Below are 17354 nucleotides of genomic sequence, written 5' to 3'. Positions count from 1 at the left end.
TGCTATTGGTAGATAGAGTCGTCCCTCAGAGAAGAGGTCGGACCAAGTTCCCTCTAGGGAATCTAATTGGCCTTCTTGACAGTCATTCATCTGTATCTAGTTTGCGTTTGGTCCTCATTCGAAAAGGCCCAGGGGCTTGCCCCTATTCATTTCATTTGAGCGTCCGCGTCCCCGCCTCCTGGCTGGGCCTGATTGGCTCCATCCCAGCCCTAAGCAGTGTGATTGGATGCGACTGCACTGGACGAGCTATGCTGAAACTTCGGCGGTTGGCAAGAGCTCCATTCTAGTCCTCCTCCCTTCCATCGCCTCACTTTAGCTCCCGAGTCTCCACCCCCCTGGCGAGTTCTGATTAGCCACTTCTGACGAGCCTAGGGACCGCGATTGGTCCGCCTGGTCTCTGGGCCCACTTCCTCCCCTTTGAAGCCTCTACGGCGGCTCCAAGGAGGGGGGACGGGGAGAAGGGACGGTCGGCCCCGTCAGTCAGGCAGCGGTAGCCGCCGGGAGCGGATGGCGGCGGCAGTAGCGGCTCCACTCGCCGTCGGGGGTGAAGAGGCGGCGGCCACAACCTCCGTTCCAGGGTCTCCGGGTCTGCCTGGGAGCCGCAGTTCAGAGCGGGCCCTCGAGGAGGCCGTGGCTACCGGGACCCTGAACCTGTCTAACCGGCGCTTGAAGCACTTCCCCCGGGGCGCGGCCCGCAGCTACGACCTGTCAGATATCACCCAGGCTGGTGAGTGCACCAGGCCTTGAGCCCAGCTGGGACCCTCATTTGCATAGCTACGCCCCTCAGGTTGCTTCTCACCGGGCGGGGGAGTCTGGCTGTCCCCTTCACCTGCTTGTAGGCGTTCCCAACCCTGCTGATTTGCATAAACTTGCTACCAGCCCCTCCCTACCTTAAGGACTACTAAACAATGAACGCTTTTCTCGTTTGCTCTGAAAGCCCAGCGTTCCTAGCCGAATGTTGTGAGCCCCCTGCTCTCCGCTTCTCTTTATTTGCATATTGCCTCACCTGTAGAATGGTTCCACCCCTCACCTGGTTGGCTTATTTGCATGGCTTCTTCAACTCAGTTATGAGCGTTACATAATCAGTCCCTTTGAACCCCTTTAATGACTCCTTTCTCATCCTCCACTTCGTCTGCAACTCTTCCCCCGTTCCATCGAGATCCGAGCAGATGTATGTTCCCCTTCCCATGGATTTGTCCCTGACAACCTGATGTTTCTGCTTACTTTGTGTGTAGTCCCGCCCCCTAAGGTCGCTAGCCCTCTTTACTCTTCGCCCAGCCAGCCTATGGGAAAGAAGCAAATCTTCCACCTCCCCCTTCTCTCCCCAACTCTTCCGCCTGTTATTCCTGACCCCCTTATCTGAGACTCCTCCTACTTCCTGCGTGTGTGAGGTCAGTATGGAGCCTGTGACCTCATAGGGACCCTAGAATTCCCACTTCTGTTTCTCCTTTCCTCAGGGGAAGAGACTTGAGGTAATTGCTCAAAGAAAGGAAATTTATCCCCTTGCTAGGAGTTATGGGAACGTAGACCATCTTCCTCTCCTTTCACTCCCCCACCCTCAGCATCTCGCTAATCATGTTTCCTCCGCCCTGGTGTCTGTTAATGGTGGGGTTTGGGGGACTCTACTGTGACAGGTGAGCTAGGCCTCAGCTGCTCGGGAGACAACCTATGGCCTTGGGCTGGCAGCTGGGGGTGGGGGTTGGAAGAAGGGAGAACTGCATTCCCAAAGCCCCACCCCAGCCTAGCCCAGGGTGGGACTTGGGGCTGGATGAGTGCCTGTTGACACTGCCCTGGGACTGCATTTCTCCTCTAGCAGGTGTCTGCTCACCTGCAGACGCTCAAGTGGACACACAAACAAACACTGTTTCCACGTTGTCCTGGGGAGAACCAGTTTAAACCTTCCACTGCTCTTGGGTTGCCGGGTAAACTAATTGAGCTCTGTACAGTGAGTGAGTTCAGGGAATGGGTGAGTCCATGGAGCCCATTCTTTCCGTCTCCCCCAGCCGCCTAACCCCCAAGCTCCAGATTGACCTCAGCAGCTGTGCAACACTCAATGTCTGTTCTTTTTCCCCTCCCCCTTGCTTGTTTTTTGACAAAGACCAAATGTTATTCTTCCTTAGGGCTCTGTCTCTGTGGGTGACCTCCTGGGGAAAACTACCAAGAACTCCCTGATCCTCCCAGCCCCTCCCTCCCCCAGCATTCTGGCTCAGGGTGCAGCCAGTTCTCCTGTGCCTGAGACTGTGTGGTGAAGCGGGAAAATCCCAGCACCCCAGCATTCTGAGAACCGCTGCCTGCTCTGCTCTCCGTGCAGGAATTCTCAGTCCTTTCAGGGCCTAGGTTCTAGGTCAGGTGGGGTCTGTCTTGTCCAGAACCCTCTTCTGTGTCCCCTCTCCTCAAGCAGGCTGCTGATAGCTTGGGGTGGAAAAGGGAAGTGACAAAAACACAGTCAGTATTGCCCCTACCCTGCCCTTCACACCTCCTTGCCCTCCAACCCAGACTAAAAGCTTCACCACTCTCCCGCCGGACTCATTCTAAAAGCTTCTCCTCCTGCTCTTCCCGTTTCCTATGGCACAGGTCCCTGAAATCCCTTGGACTCTCTTCCTGGTGCCTGATAGTAGGCTGACTCCTAGATGGGAGGAGGGGCCACTCTCACAAGGAGAAGTGTAGCTCATTCTCTCACAGACCACATCCTGTGCCTCCTGGGCCCTGCCTCCTCCTGCCTGGGCTCCCTTCCGCCCCTGCCTTTGCCCCCTCCTTACCCCATCATAATTGTTCTCCTCCCCCTTCATCCATAAGTGTGCACACACACACATTTGATGGGTGCAGAGAAAGCGGGCAGGTGGAGGGTGAGAGGAGGACTGCGTCTGGTCCTCCCACCGACTCTGGGACTGTTTACTCCTGTGACAGGTCTGTGTGCACCAGGGTTGGAAACGGAGAGGGAAAGAGAATGACTCCTGGGGCCTCAGGCTGTCATCTGCCTTGGGAAAAACACAGGGCCCACCAAAGACAGAACCTGAGGGACTGTTTTTAATTCATTTCCTGTCACAAGACCCATTTCCTTGGGGGATATACCCCAGCTTCTCCTCCCCTCAGCTCCTGGGGAGGGCCATCTAAGAAGCTTACCCAAGTAGTGCTGCCTAGGACTCCCCCCCCCCCCCCCCCCCCCCCCGCAGGCCTTGGGCCCCTCCCAGTACAGGCCAAGCAGAAAAAACATAAACCCAGGCGGAGAGGTCTAAGCAGTGAGTGCCTCCAGACTGTGGGAACCCAAATGCCTGACCTTGCATTGGACTGTCAAGACACCACTTGAGTTAAGGGGGCAGTAATAGACTACCTTCCTTCCCACCCACTCCACAAGTTGCTGAGTTTGAGACAGGCAAAAGAGGTGATTGTTTGCAGTCTGGGGCAGTAAGGGAGGAAGTAGAGGAGGGCTGGTGAGGCTCTGAGGATGAGAATGAGCCAGCCCAAGGAAGGTGTGCCTGCATAGGAGGGACCAGAGGACTCTAGCTTCCACCTCCAGCTTGGCTGACTTGCTTTTCCTTTCTGGTTCTTGGGAGCCTGTTATTTCAAAGACTCTTGAACCTAGCTTGCTGATCCCAGGGGCTGGTGAAAGACCATTGTCCAGTGTCGGGAGCTTTTAACTTTAGAGCCAGGCTTCAATGACCCTTTGTTTTTCCTCTGGGTTGAAAAGGGGTTGAGTTTGGGAGAAGGGTCCCTGAGGAAGGATGGGCTTTCTCAGTGATCTCCCCCAGAGGTTGCTCATGTTCTTACCTTGAACCTCCCAGCCCATCACCTTGCTATTTTCTTCGGAGCACTAGTACTCTCCTGTGGCCTTTGCCTTCCACTTCTCCTGGCATCACAGAGCAATAGGAACCACAAGGGTCACAGAATCCAGCCACCCTTCCAGGATAGTCTTTCTTTCTTTCTTTTTTGAAGACAGCGTTCATGGCTTGTTGCTATCCCCCCAAGTCTGGGTTCTCCAGCCCAGTGACCCCAAGGCCTTTGCCTTCCCTTTGCCATTCTGGCCATGTTTAGAATGTGCTACAGTTTGCAAAAGGCTTAGTCCTTCCTCCAGGTAGCCCAGGTTTATAGGCCTGATTCTTCAGGTCGGCTGGGGAGGCAGAGGTGTGGGCTTCAGGCTCTGGAAAAGTTCAAGGTCCTCCTGTCCAGGCTGGGCATCTCCACAGCTCTGCCTTGACACTTGCTTCCCGTAGATCTGTCCCGGAACCGGTTCCCCGAGGTGCCAGAGGCAGCCTGCCAGCTGGTGTCCCTGGAGGGCCTGAGCCTCTACCACAATTGCCTGAGATGCCTGAACCCAGCTTTGGGGAATCTCACAGCCCTCACCTACCTCAACCTCAGGTAGGGAGGCAGGGCCAGGGGAGGGTGCGCTTATCCTTCTCGGCTCCAAGCACCAGTGCACAGTACCCTGGTGACCCCGGTGACCCTGGTGACCGTTAGAGGAGGGCACACTGGGATGCTCTGCCTGTGGAGTGAGCCCATTGCCTTTCTTCTTCCACAGCCGAAACCAGCTGGCATCTCTGCCACCCTACATCTGCCAGCTGCCCCTGCGGGTTCTCATTGTCAGCAACAACAAACTGGGAGCCTTGCCTCCCGACATCAGCACCTTGGGAAGCCTGCGGCAGCTTGTGAGAATGGGAAGCGGGACGTGAAGAGGGCTGGTAGAGCCAGGCACCAGGGACCTTTCTTTTTTCTTTTTTTTTTAATTTTTTATTCATTTTTTAGAGAGGAGAGGGAAAGACAGAGAGAGAGAGAGAGAGAGAGAAGGGGGGAGGAGCTGGAAGCATCAACTCCCATATGTGCCTTGACCAGGCAAGCCCAGAGTTTTGAACCGGCGACCTCAGCATTTCCAGGTCGACGCTTTATCCACTGCGCCACCACAGGTCAGGCAGCACCAGGGACCTTTTTAGGGGAGAAGTTGAGGAAAGGCAGGATGCATGCGAGGGGAAAGGCCAAGACTGAAGGAGGTAGTCAAAGACAGGAGACAGTGTCTGATGCTCCTGGTCTTGTGGCTCCTCCCTCCTTTTTTCCTTATTCCAGGATGTGAGCAGCAATGAGTTGCAGTCCCTTCCCACAGAGCTGTGCAGCCTCCCTTCCTTGCGGGATCTCAATGTTCGGAGGAACCAGCTCAGCACTCTGCCTGATGGTGAGGAGAATGAAGAATTGGGGCTGTAGGGAGAGAAAGAGACAGACTACTTTGGAGAAGTCAGAGAAAAGGAATCTCCACAGAAAAATAATGCTGGGTTGACCAGGGTTTTGCATTGTATTAAACAAACTGTAAATTATTTATTTGCTCTTGACCAGCAACCCTCTGAGGCTGGCAAGGCATGGGATATTAGCTCCATTTTACAAATGAGGGAAAAGATACAGAAAAGGGAGTAGATGAGTAGAATCTCAAGATCGGAAGGGGCCCCCAAGGTTACCCAGTGTCACTACTCATCCCAGGAGGAGCTCTCAAACACTTGAGTCAGATGATGCCCTGTACCGCCTCCCCAGAGAGTCTGAATCAGTGGGGTCACATGCTGGAGCCCAAGCAGCCCCATTTTAACAAGCTAATTGTGATGCACCCCAACATTCGATAGCCTCTGCTCAGAAGCAGGCACACCTTTTATTCAGCTCACATTGTTTTGTGTATGTGCTCCCTGTGCTTTAGGTGGGGACCAGGTAAATACGAGTGATGTCACTCCGATCTGAGGCCATCTCTTAAAATTTAATGGCTTAATTAAATCTTTTATTTTAAGATTTTATTAATTGACTTTAGAGAGGAGAGAAGGAGAGAGAAGGCGGGCAGGGGAAGAGCGGGAAGCATCAGCTCGTACTTCTCATATGTACCTTGACTGGTTTTGAACCCAGGACCTCAGCATTCCAGATCAATGCTTTATCCACTGTGCCACCACAGGCCAGGCATTGATTAAATCTTAATTTGATCCCTGGCGAGATATCTCGGTTGGTTAGAGCATCGTCCTGATACAAGTTTGCTGGTTCAGTTCTTGGTCAGGGCACATACAGAAACAGATCAACGTTTCTGTTTTTCTCTCTCTTCCTTCCTCTCTCTCTAAAATCAATAAATAAATTTAAAAAATATTTGTTTTAAACCTTAATTTATGGGAGAGACAAGCAGAGGGAAGTTCTAAAACAGGATACTTAGAGAGCTACAGGAGCTAGAGGGAGCCATGGGCTCTGCTTGGGGAATTGGAGGAAGTTTTCGCTCCAGAGGCACAGCAGGCAGGCGCCGACCTTTGAAGGAGAGTTCTCTACTGTTTGCATCCCAGGCAGATGTGCAAAGCATGTGGGATGGAGGGAGCTGTGTGCAGCGCTGACGCGGTTAGGAAGGCGAGCCAGGGCTCGGCAGCAAGGACCTGGGCCATGCTTCCCTTTCTCTGGGCTCCCCCTTACTCCTCCTATGCACACCCTCTTCTAAGCCAGTAGGGGTGCAAATAAGCATTTTATCAGTGCTCTTTTTGGGCCATAAAAGAAAATGTCCCCAGCAAAATGTCCTGGGGACACAGAGGAAGGAGCAATGAAGTCCAACTTAGTGTCTGGAAAGATTGCTTGGAGGAAGTGAGGCGCTGGAACTGGAAAGGTGTATGGACAGAACAATGGCATTCTCCTACTTGAGCAAGCGGCCTGTAGAAAGGCCTAGAACCCAAGGGGCTGGAGTGTTGTCTGATGTGGTACGAGGATGGGCAGCGAGGTGGGAAACACGGGCGGACCCAGGTCATGAACACTGTGCTCGGCCAGGGAGTGGTGGTTTTTATTTTGTGTTTTAGGCCACCACTTATCCAACAGTGCCTTTTTGAGAACTAAACAAAGGTACCCCTACTTGTGGCCAAGCACAGGCTCACCCAGGGGCGGGCTTGTCTCGTGCAGTTCAGGTGGGATCGCCACCCCTCCTGCGTGGGTGCCTTTGTGTACCACACAGCCCACTTGCCCTCAGCAGCCCCAGCTGCAAGTCCTAGAAAGTTTGAGCAACATGGTATCAGTTTGGTTTGGAGCTTGTGCTGGTCACTTGAGAATGAAGGAGTGGTGGGAGTGGGGAGCAGGCAGGCAGGAGGAATGGAGGAAGCGGATGGGGCAGGAGCCGAGGTCGCTTGGCCTAACAGGTGAAAGGAGGCCCGAAGGTGGGCCATATTTGGGCAGAAAGAGGAAGAGGGATGTTGTTCCTGGATAGTGCCCTCAGCCAGTCAGGGCAGAGGCTGTGATGGACCCAGGGTGACCAGCTGGCCAGAGCAGGGAGAGGAAGTGAGCACAAGGTTCCCCCTTGGGCGTTCTGCTGACTCTTCCCTCACCCACCCCCAGAGCTGGGGGATCTTCCTCTTGTCCGCCTGGATTTCTCCTGTAACCGCATCTCCCACATCCCGGTCTCCTTCTGCCGCCTCAGGCACCTGCAGGTCATTCTGCTGGACAGCAACCCCCTGCAAAGCCCACCTGCCCAGGTGAGAGGGCCTGTGGTAGACCTTGGGGACAGGGCTGAGACTGGGCAGGAGAGGGTTGGCCCCCTTGCTTCCCCCTAACTCCTTTATGCTCCTCTTCATGCTTAGATCTGCCTGAAGGGGAAACTTCACATCTTCAAGTACTTGGCAACAGAGGCTGGGCGGCGTGGGGCTGCTGCACTGGGAGACTTGGCCCCTTCCCGCCCCCCGAGCTTTAGCCCCTGGTAAAGACGGGCATGGGAAGGAAGGAAGCTCCTAGATCCCTACCTAGTGCCCCTTCCCCAATGGTTTCCAGAGGGAGGATGGGGGGATGTTGCCCAGTATAGGACTGACCAGCTCTCCCTGGCTGGCCCCAGCCCAGCTGAGGACTTATTTCCGGGACGTCGGTATGATGGTGGGCTGGACTCAGGCTTCCACAGCGTTGACAGTGGCAGCAAGAGGTGGTCTGGAAATGAGGTGAGTGTATCCTTTATAAGGGACATTGGTGATCTCAGCCCTGGGGAAGGACCTTTGAGCTGGGACCCTTTGCCTTTTACCTCTAAATCTCAGAGGAACAGTAGGTGATTCACGCTGTCTTCTTCTTCCCTTGTCCAAGTATCCTGGGGAAGGGCTGGCTCAGTGGTAGACCCCAAGGCCCTGAACCCATGAGCCCCCAGCAATACATATAGGCTGTCTTCCATTTCTGCATTTACAGTCAACGGATGACTTTTCGGAGTTGTCATTCCGGATCTCGGAGCTGGCCCGGGAGCCTCGGGGGCCCAGGGAGCGGAAGGAGGATGGCTGTGGTGAGTGGTGGGGTCAGGGGCTTGGGTCTGCGGGGAATGGACAAGCCTGAAGGCGCCTATCTGCTTGCGCATGTGTCCTGCCTCTAGCTGATGGAGACCCTGAGCAGATTGACTTCATTGATAGCCACGTGCCCGGGGAGGATGAGGAGCGAGGTCCTGCCAAGGTGAGGGGCCAGCCCTCCTCCATATTTCTGTTTGCTGTGAGAGGAGAGCTGGAGGGAGGGGCCCGTGCAGGTTTGGAGACCGGGTACTCCTTCAGCCTCTCTGCTGTTCTTTCTTCAGGAGCTGCGGCCACCAGAATTAAGCCCTGTGGCAGGGAATGGGGAGAGGGCACCAAGCAGCAGGTACCAGAGCCACCTGAGCCAGCACCTCCTCCCTTTACTCCATCTCCCTCACCCTCTCTCCGCTGTGCTGACCGGCTCTACCCCCTATCCTACCTTTCCCCTCAGGAGGGAGGAGCTGGCTGGGGAGGAGCGGCGGCGCCCGGACACCTTGCAGCTGTGGCAGGAGCGTGAGCGGCGGCAGCAGCAGCAGCAGCAGCAGAGCGGAGTGTGGGGGACTCCCAGAAAGGACAGGTGTGGGCACAGGGGCTACTGCCAGGGTGGGCCCTGTGAAGGAGTGGGAAGAGCCCTCCTGAGCTACTCTGCCCCTTGGGGTTGGCAGCCCCTGCCTGACACTGCTGACCCCACATCTCCTTTGCTTTCTAGTTTTCTGAAGCTGGGGGTCAAGGCTGCTGGTGGAGGTGTGGCCACCTCATCTACTCAGGCCACCTACAAGTATGTGTCCCCCTAGACCCCACCTCCCTGAGTCCTCTCCCTGCACACTTTCCCCTGACCGTCCCTTTTAATTCCCTTTGTGTCTCCTCAGTGGCATGTCCAAGTCCAGTGTCACCCACCTGGGAGCTTCAGGTGGACAGGGAGCTCCTGCCTCTGTCTCAGCCCCCACATCCCAGGAGCCACTTTCTGTGGCTGGACCAGGTGCGACAGGGGCTTTGGGAAGAGGATGGGGACTTGTGTAAGTGTGGAGTGGCCTGAGGGGATGTCTCTCTCACCTGTCCCTGTTCTCTGCCTCTGGCCCCCAGTAGCAGCACCTGCTCCCCGGCCACTTGGCTCCATCCAGAGACCAAACAGCTTCCTCTTCCGTTCTTCCTCTCAGAGTGCCTCAGGTGGGTCTCTCCTCCCCGGTACTAACCCAGTGCAAACCCAGCACTAACCCCTCAGCTGTAGTCCCCCTGCTGGCCTGGGAGTTCACTGGTCAATTGTCCCTTTGTGTTGAAAATCCCACAAGCAGAGGTAGGGGATACGAGTGCCAGACACTGCATCCCAGCTACAGAGTCAGCGGTGGTGGTGGAGACAGCCCACACACCCTCCTTTTCTCCAGGTCCTTCCTCACCAGACACTGTCTTGAGACCTCGGCGGTGCCCCCAGCTTCTGGATGAGAAGGAGTTGATGGCTCAGTTGCGTCAGGTAAGGCAGGTGGGATCTGCATGGGTGGGGCCTGGTCAGCATGGCACCTCTTAGAGTTTTCTGTCCTCCCTCAATATCCTCTTTGTACATCCTGGTGTTTTGGTTGAGGACGGTGGAGACAGGCTGGGGTTCCCTGCTGACTCTGACATTCCCCCCAATCCCTTTTCCCTGCCTTCCAGGTCCTTGAGTCACGGCTGCAGCGGCCCCTGCCTGAGGACCTGGCAGAGGCTCTGGCCAATGGTGTCATCCTCTGTCAGCTGGCCAACCAGCTGAGGCCCCGCTCTGTGCCCTTCATTCATGTGCCCTCACCTGCTGTGGTTAGTTGGGACCCAGGGTGGAAGGTAGAGAATGGTACAGGGGACTCCTATGGTCCCTTTTTTACTCTGTTCTCTTTCCTTTCTTACACACCCCCAGCCAAAACTCAGTACCCTGAAATCTCGGAAGAATGTGGAGAGTTTCTTAGAAGCCTGTCGGAAAATGGGGGTGCCTGAGGTATGGGGGAGTGTTCTCAGGGGCTGGTCTCTATTATAAAGAGTGGTAGCATCTTGGGCTTAGTTGAGCCCTTTGCATGATGGCAGGGTTCCATTCATAGGGGGTCTCTGCTCCCCAGAAGGAAGCCACTGTCCTGCACGCCTCCCTTCCCTGCACACCTACCTCCCTTCCCTGCACACCTACCTCCCTTCCCTGCAGTCTGCATGTTGGCGTGGCTCTGGCCCTGGCAAGTGAGGGATGGGGGTGGAGAGGATTGTCTTGTGCTGCTGCTGCTGCTGACAACGTCTGTCCTTTGTCCCGTCCATCTGTCCTACTCTCCCTTCCCAGGCTGACCTGTGCTCGCCCTCGGATCTCCTCCAGGGCACCGCCCAGGGGCTGTGGACCATCCTGGAGGCCATGAAGTGGGTAGGGGGCAGGACCCCTCCACCCCTCTGGCCCCCTTCTGGTCTGGGCGGCTTCATCCTCTTCTACGTGGTCCTCATGCTGCTGCTCTATGTCGTCTACACTCGGCTCCTGGGTTCCTAGGACCTGAAGTCACCCCTCCCCCACCACCTCTCCCTATTTCTATTTATAAGACTCCCGTGCAACCCCCAAGCCCACCAGTGGTGCCTTCAGCTCCTACCAAAGACACTAGTGAACCCCCTCCTCTCACAAACACTGACCTCAGAGGCCCCACTCTGGTACCCCCAGATCCTGGGCCCCTAGACTCGGCTGCCCTCTTGTAGCCCCACCCCTCTCAGTGCTGATGGTGCCTTCCCGCCCCCCCACCCAGCCCTGCCCTCTGCTCCCCCAGAAAGGGTGGATTTTAACCTTAATATTTTCACTGACTTTCTATCCCCCCACCCCCAATATAAGGGGCTAAATTATCTATATTTTGTAGAGAGAACTCTATATTTGTAGGAGATGCAGGGCCCAGGCTGGGTCCTCGTCTCTTGTAAAAATTGTACAGATCACGGCTGCCTGTGTGTGTGTGTGTTTGCGTCTGCTCCTATTATGGCCAGACCTAGTTCTGGCAGTGCCCACTGGGCTCTGTGTGCCAGCCTGCCTACTCCAGCATTTCCCTCCTGGAAATGACTGGTCTTTCCTCCCTTCTGAGCCTCGGCCCCTGTGTCATCTCCCTTTTGTTATCTGTTAGCAGCTTCCTTGCATCTTATTTGTCTCCAAGACAAGTCCAGGGTACCCCTGCCCTTTGCCTTCTACATTTTGAAGGGCCGTCCTGTCAGCTCCCCTTAACCAGGCTCCTTTAGGGTGTCTCCCATCCTGTCCTCTACCAAGGGCTGGGAAGCCCAGAGAAGATATAAAGGAGGATTTAATCTGGGCCCCTCCCCCCCAGGAATCTCTGTGTCAGCCCCACCACATCCTGGAAGAGGAGGGGGCCCCGGGCAGGGGCCTCCCCTACGTCGCTGCTGCCGTCCACGCACTGCTGGAACAGTCTTAGGGGTTGAGGTAGGGGCGCAGGGCCATGACCTGCCTGGGACCCAGGAACAGAAGACAGCCACGCCTGGGATCTGCTCTCTAGTGAGGACTGGTGAGGGCGGCCTCGAGCCTGGCCCTGTTCCTCAGATACCCCCTTGCCCAAGGGATTGGAAGCAGGCTTGCCCAGCAAGGTGCCTGGATTCCCCTGGGCTTGACGGAGGGCCCGGGATGGAAGATGGGGCACCGGGTGTTGTGTCAAGTGCAATAAAGAAGCCAGAAGGTCTCAAGTTGCCGCTGGTGTGTGTGTCTGTGAACGAAAGTGAGAGAAATGCACCGTAGGAAAGGGGTCACCTGCAGGACCACGGCTGGACTCCACACTGCCCTTTGTTCAGCACCACCTTTCACGCGGTACCGAAGGCGGGCCGGGTTCGCCGACCCCGCCGACAGGGGGCGCCCGCGGCCCCATCGTGGAGCGTGCACCACGTGGTCCGGAAACGCGCTGAGCCGCCGTGTGGTCGCTCGCCGCGAGGCCCCTTGTGAGGTGGGCGGGAAATCTGCTCACCCGATCCGCAGGGCAGTACCCAGTACTGAGGGAGGTCGGGACCGAGTGGTGGCCAGGGAGGAGCAAGCAGGCGGAGTGGGAGGCCTGGGCAGCGCGGCGCACGGACACAGTGGTGTGGCCCTGCCTTTCCCTTCCCGGAGGCGGCATGTTGCCCTGGCCCTATGCGCAGTGGGCCGTGGACGAGGAACAGAAGCCTGAGGAACAGGGCCCCTCACCGAGCAGTGGCCCCGGCAAGGCTTGGAACTCTGGAGGGGGAGCCCTGGGGGAGCCGGGTACACCCCCACAGGACAGGTGAGGGGGCATGCTGGAGGAACTTGCAAGAAGTCCGGTGGGGGGGGGGTGTCCCACGGTGTGAGGAAATTTCAGTGGTTCCCGCCGACCAGTGGGTATGTTCAGTCTCCGGGCACCAGACACCTTCGGCCTTGCCATGGAAATATTCACACTTGGAGGGGACATGGGGGGAGGCCATGACTGGGGCATCTTAGTACTTACCCTCACCCCACCACCTCCCAGCCCTCAGTCTCTGTCCCCAAGGCCTTCTTGGACGCAGAGACGACGGCAGCTGGCCCCGCTTCCCCCAGGCCTGGTGGCTGAGCAGACCTCAGGAACCCCAGGTAGGTCCTGGGCCTTGCCACCTCCACCCCTCAGTACCCTTTCACCAACTCGAGCCTGTTTTAAGCTCTTAAAGTCCCTCCTCACCCCCGCAGGTCGCCTTTCCCCCCAGATCGCCTGGGAGGTGGCCCCCTCAAGGATGACCCAGCTGGCACCATGGGACCCCAATTATGAGGCTAAAGCAGGACCTCAGCTGGTGTGGGTGAGTAGGGGGTACCTATGGCTCTGGCCTTGGGGTGGGACAAGGATGCTCTGGGAGGGGGCTGAAGCTCCAGTGATCTTTCTTGACCTTCCACAGGGTCCCAGCTGTGCAGCCGGCGCCTCCTTCTCAGGCCGGACTTTGTGTCACCCCTCATTCTGGCCACTGTACGAGGCAGCCTCAGGTAGAGGCCACAGGCCCCTGGCCCCCGCAACAGGACATCAGAATGGCATGCAGGCGCCCAGTGATGCAGGTAAGTTCCCTTGGTCCTCCCAGGCTCAGCACGCTGTGTGAGCTCCTCCATGCAGTACTCCCTGGGATGGGCACCCCGCCTGTCACCTAGCAGCTTCTTCTCCCCAGGGTTCCCGGTGATGTCCCGTGAAGATGTCTTTTTCTCAGACCCTCTGCTGCCCTGTGGGCAGCGTGTTCCCGTGTACCTGTCCAGGGCCCCTCAGCAGGTAAGCATTCTTCCTGCCCTGGGCTCATGCTAGCCTTCATGCCGGGTGCGGGAGGAGACACTTCCCCTTCCTCTCTCTTCAGATGGCGGACTCTCTGCAGCTGCTGCTCCCACCCCCCGTCATGTCCCCCTGGGTCCTCCCCACCCGTTATCCTGGCTGCTCCACTGCCTGGCTCAGTGAGCCTGAGTTGATCGCCCTCACTGGCCTCCTGCAGATGAGTCAGGGGGAGCCGAGACCTAGTTCCACAGGTTCCTCTGCAGCTCTCTCGCCCCCTGCCGGTCCCCCAGACCCTGCCTCTGATCACCCAGGCCCCAGCGTTAACCCGAGCTGAGCTGTTCTCCCTGTGCTGACTCATCTCTCCCACAGACTCCAGACACCCACTGCCCATAGCGCCTCTGGGGGCACTGTGGGCCCTCAACTCTTCCAGAGGTTTTGTTGACAATAAAACAGTGTTGGTTTGCAAACAAGCTTCTTGTGGCATGTAGTAGCTGAATAGGACACCCAGGCAGGGATGGGGTCTATTCCTCCATAGCAGTTTTGGCTGCCCTCAAATTCTTTTTTTTTTTTTTTTTTTAGTGAGAGAGAAAGACAGGGAGGAAGATGAGAAGCATCAATTCAGTTGCGGCACCTTAGTTGTTCATTGATTGCTTCTCATACGTGCTTTAATTGGGGGGCTCCTGCTGAGCCAGAGACCCCTTGCTCAAGCCAGGAACTTTGGGCTCAAGTAAGTGACCTCTGGGATCAAGCCAGCGACCACAGGATCATGTCTATGACCCCACGCTCAAGCTGGTGAACCTGCTCTCAAGCCAGCGACCTTGGGGTTCCGAATCTGGGACCTCAGTGTCCTAGGGTGATGCTGTATCCACTGCCCACTCTCCCACAAATTCTTGTTATTAGTCATTGGTCACCTCCTACAGTGGAGTGGGAAAATAATGGGCCTACAACCTTTTTAGACTGACTAAGAGAGGCATCTTTAATGAGGAGGATACACAGTGCAGTTCCCCAGACTGAGTATATAACAAGCAAGGATTATACCAGCTCGGCCAGGCCTGGAAGAAGGGAGGATTGTGTGAGCATGTGGCTGGCATTGGGAGAGGCAAATTAGGGAGTAAGGAAGGGGTGGCACATCACTTTTGGAGGACACTAGAGGTAAGATACCTGGTATTTTCATCCTTATGCTGGGGTCCCAGAAGTTCAGCCTTGGAGCTGGGGGCTAGCTCTTTGGCTTGTTGGAGACACAGGCAGATACTGCAGGTATATATGGGGAGGAGGGCAGGTCCCTGTGGGAGTCCTCATCAGAGGCAGGGTGATAGCCAAGGCTGTCCTGACACTCTGGGCTGATGTTACACAATTGTGCAGGGAAACAGAGAAGATCAGAGCTTTGGCTGAGAAAGCCTTGAAAGTTGTAGGATTTTTTGGAAGGAGGGTGTTCTAGAATTTTCTCTCTTAAAAGAACCCAACTTCTTGGGGAACTTCCTTCTAAAGATTTTCCACGGCTGGAAGGGGCAGAGTGGGCAGCATACCTTAAGGGGAAGCTCAGCGCCTTTGTAGGTCATACATCCTAGGGGTGTGTCTGGGCTCTAGAACCCCTCAGTTGTGGGAGCAGATGGGAAGGCATTCCTATCTGTATCTTCTCTCCCCTACCTCCTCATCTTTCAGCTAGAACTGGTGGGCCCTCACTATTACCTCCCACCCTTGCCTGCCCCAGTTCTGGGGGTAGCTGTGGGTGGAGCAGTGCATGCTGGCCCTGGGGCTGTTGCCTCGTGCCTCCAGAGGAGGGACCAGGTCCAGTTCAGTGTAGTTGAGCTAGCTGTCTGAGGGGCCTAGAATGGCAGTGTTCATTTGCAAGTCTGGCACCATGTACCAGTGTACAAGTACTCCCCAGCTAGCTTGGACAGCGGCTGCAAGCAGGGTTGACACTCTGCTGGTTTCCAGCTCTCCCCAATGCCGCAATGGGCGCCTTGGAGCCCATGTTCAGGCTCCCTGGCCCCTGGTTTGTAGGAATGGGCAGAAAGTTCCAGGAAGAGGATCTTGGCGGAAAGTGGCTCGTGGGCACGTACTCAGTGCCTCCCAATCCTGGAGCAGCTGGTGGGGAGCAGCATTGGCAGCAGTAGGGGGAGGGGGCGCACAATCACCAAGTAGCTAACCTGTTTCCCTGCCCCTCAAGGGCTTGTAGTTGTTCCTGGGTCCTATGGTATGTGGCTTCCTCCCTGCTCTAATTTCTCTGGTATCCCAGACTCCTCGGGTCAGGAGGGTTGCTTGCCTGCCTCTCTCACCCATGAACCCCCCACGCACAGCTCAGGCCATTTGATTGGACCATGAAGGTGGGGGGGTCTCATAAGGTTGGGGGACAGAGTCTGGAGGTGCTGATTTGGGGATCCCTTGGCAGTGGCTTAGTCCTGCCACTGGCACCACTGTCCTCAAGTTGCTTCATGGAGTCCAGGACAGTCTCATGAATGCTTTGGGCCACCAGGGTATTCAGTGCCTGTAGCCATAACTCCCCGGTACCCATAGGCACTGGAGCTGCTGAGCTCCAGAAAGGAGTCTGCGTGGTCACAGCAGTGCAGGCTGAGCAAGGACAGAAGCTGGGCTGGCGGTGGCAATGCCATGGTGTCCCCGGAACTTCTTCCCCTCGGCTTCCACAGTATGCTTAGTACCCTCTAACCCAGGCACAGACAGCTGCCACTGCCCAGGTCTGTGTCCATCCCAGCACCTTGGGCCACAGCATCATAGACCAGACATCCTGAAACAGTGGGGATCCAGGTCCTGGGATTCTTATGGGAACTGGGACTTGGAAGGACAATTGGATGGTTACAGGAGGCTGCTGGGCCAGGAGATTGTAGTCACTGGGCACCAAGAACTGATGAAGTGTAAACGCTTGATGTCTGAACTTGATTTCTGTGAGATGGGCTATGGATAGACCAAATCCAGGACAATCAACCATCCAGTCCTGGTCTCCAGACCCTCTCCATTCACCTGGACTTGGGCTTCACTTGCGGTGGCGCGCCCTCCAGCGGAGCACTGTACCACGCCTGCTGCTCCGCCTCGCCAGTTGCCACCATGCCCAGGCTGCGGTTGCGCGTGTAGAAAATAACCAGGTGGCGCTGGTGCGCGTCCACGCGCTTGCTGATGGTGCATGCGCCCACCGGGCTGACGCTGAGCTTGGGCGGTGCTCTACCGGCGCGAAACTTCTGGTTCTGATAACACTAGAAGCGTGGCGGGTTGGCAGGGAGCACAAAGAAGCGATTGCGCTGGGACTTTTGCTTTTTTGCAGGTGGCCGCAGAGTTGCGGTGGACCCAGGTGCACATTTGCTGACGCGGACTCCGGTGTCGCCATGGGGTCACCGCCTCTGGAATTCATTCTGGGCCACAGGCAGAGGGCCCGGAGGAGGCTGAGATGGCTAGGAAAAAGCCAGAAGTGGGGTAGAGGTGGCTGCTACCCGTCTTGTTGTCCAGCGTCTCTCTCCTGCTTCTTACTTGAAGTTTAGGGCAGGAGGTCTACAGTGGCCCCTCGCTGCGTGCAGTGTGTGACCCAGTGGCTGCTGGATGATCAAGAGTACTGGTTTCCGAAGGCCCCGGAGGATAGATTCCGGTCGGCTGCCTGACCCTCCTCCCCTTCCCTCCCTCCCTCCACCAACAGCTCCAGACACCCCACCCCCACGAAGTTAACCCTCGCGTGCCGCTGGACCTCCATTCTGGTGGTAGGGACGACGTTTGAGTTGGGAAGTCTAGGAGAGGCGGCCTCCTCCCGCTTTGGCAGGGGCAGAGTATGGGGGTGTCTCCACTAATTTGAGCTGACTGCTGGGAAAGTGATACTGTGAGGCGAATATGAATGGAACTGTGTCCTCAGTGATTGCGTTGGCAACGGCATCCGCAGTCTTGGATCATGGGTGGCTGAGCCAGGCCAACTCTTCCG

The 17354-nt window shown here is 56.5% G+C and overlaps 2 protein-coding genes across 5 annotated transcripts; both read left to right on the top strand.

Annotated features, from left to right (window-relative positions):
• Nucleotides 1-423: 423 nt before the first annotated feature.
• LRCH4 (leucine rich repeats and calponin homology domain containing 4) lies at nt 424-11875 on the top strand. 3 transcript variants are annotated; one of them, XM_066382273.1, is made up of 18 exons: nt 424-727; nt 4212-4356; nt 4517-4643; nt 5056-5161; nt 7315-7451; nt 7557-7672; nt 7805-7904; nt 8143-8233; nt 8321-8397; nt 8516-8577; nt 8683-8808; nt 8941-9009; nt 9101-9210; nt 9315-9398; nt 9614-9699; nt 9879-10016; nt 10114-10191; nt 11525-11875. In XM_066382273.1, the coding sequence occupies exons 1-18, from the start codon at nt 508-510 to the stop codon at nt 11627-11629; spliced, it is 1977 nt and encodes a 658-aa protein (XP_066238370.1). In that variant the 5' UTR covers nt 424-507; the 3' UTR covers nt 11630-11875. The 3 variants fall into 3 exon arrangements, with proteins under 3 accessions (XP_066238370.1, XP_066238369.1, XP_066238368.1); XM_066382272.1 differs by lacking the exon at nt 11525-11875 and adding an exon at nt 10519-10734 and having other exon boundaries at nt 9318-9398; XM_066382271.1 differs by lacking the exon at nt 11525-11875 and adding an exon at nt 10519-10734.
• Nucleotides 11876-12057: 182 nt separating this feature from the next.
• SAP25 (Sin3A associated protein 25) lies at nt 12058-17029 on the top strand. 2 transcript variants are annotated; one of them, XM_066382276.1, is made up of 5 exons: nt 12058-12783; nt 12877-12983; nt 13080-13233; nt 13341-13438; nt 16713-17029. In XM_066382276.1, exons 1-5 carry the CDS (start codon nt 12558-12560, stop codon nt 16752-16754), a joined length of 627 nt encoding a protein of 208 aa, XP_066238373.1. In that variant the 5' UTR covers nt 12058-12557; the 3' UTR covers nt 16755-17029. The 2 variants fall into 2 exon arrangements, with proteins under 2 accessions (XP_066238373.1, XP_066238372.1); XM_066382275.1 differs by lacking the exon at nt 16713-17029 and adding an exon at nt 13521-13825.
• The last annotated feature ends 325 nt before the right edge of the window (nt 17030-17354 follow it).

Source organism: Saccopteryx leptura, chromosome 4, assembly GCF_036850995.1.
Source record: "Saccopteryx leptura isolate mSacLep1 chromosome 4, mSacLep1_pri_phased_curated, whole genome shotgun sequence".
Lineage (NCBI taxonomy): Eukaryota > Metazoa > Chordata > Mammalia > Chiroptera > Emballonuridae > Saccopteryx > Saccopteryx leptura.
This window is presented reverse-complemented; position numbering and strand designations above follow the sequence as displayed.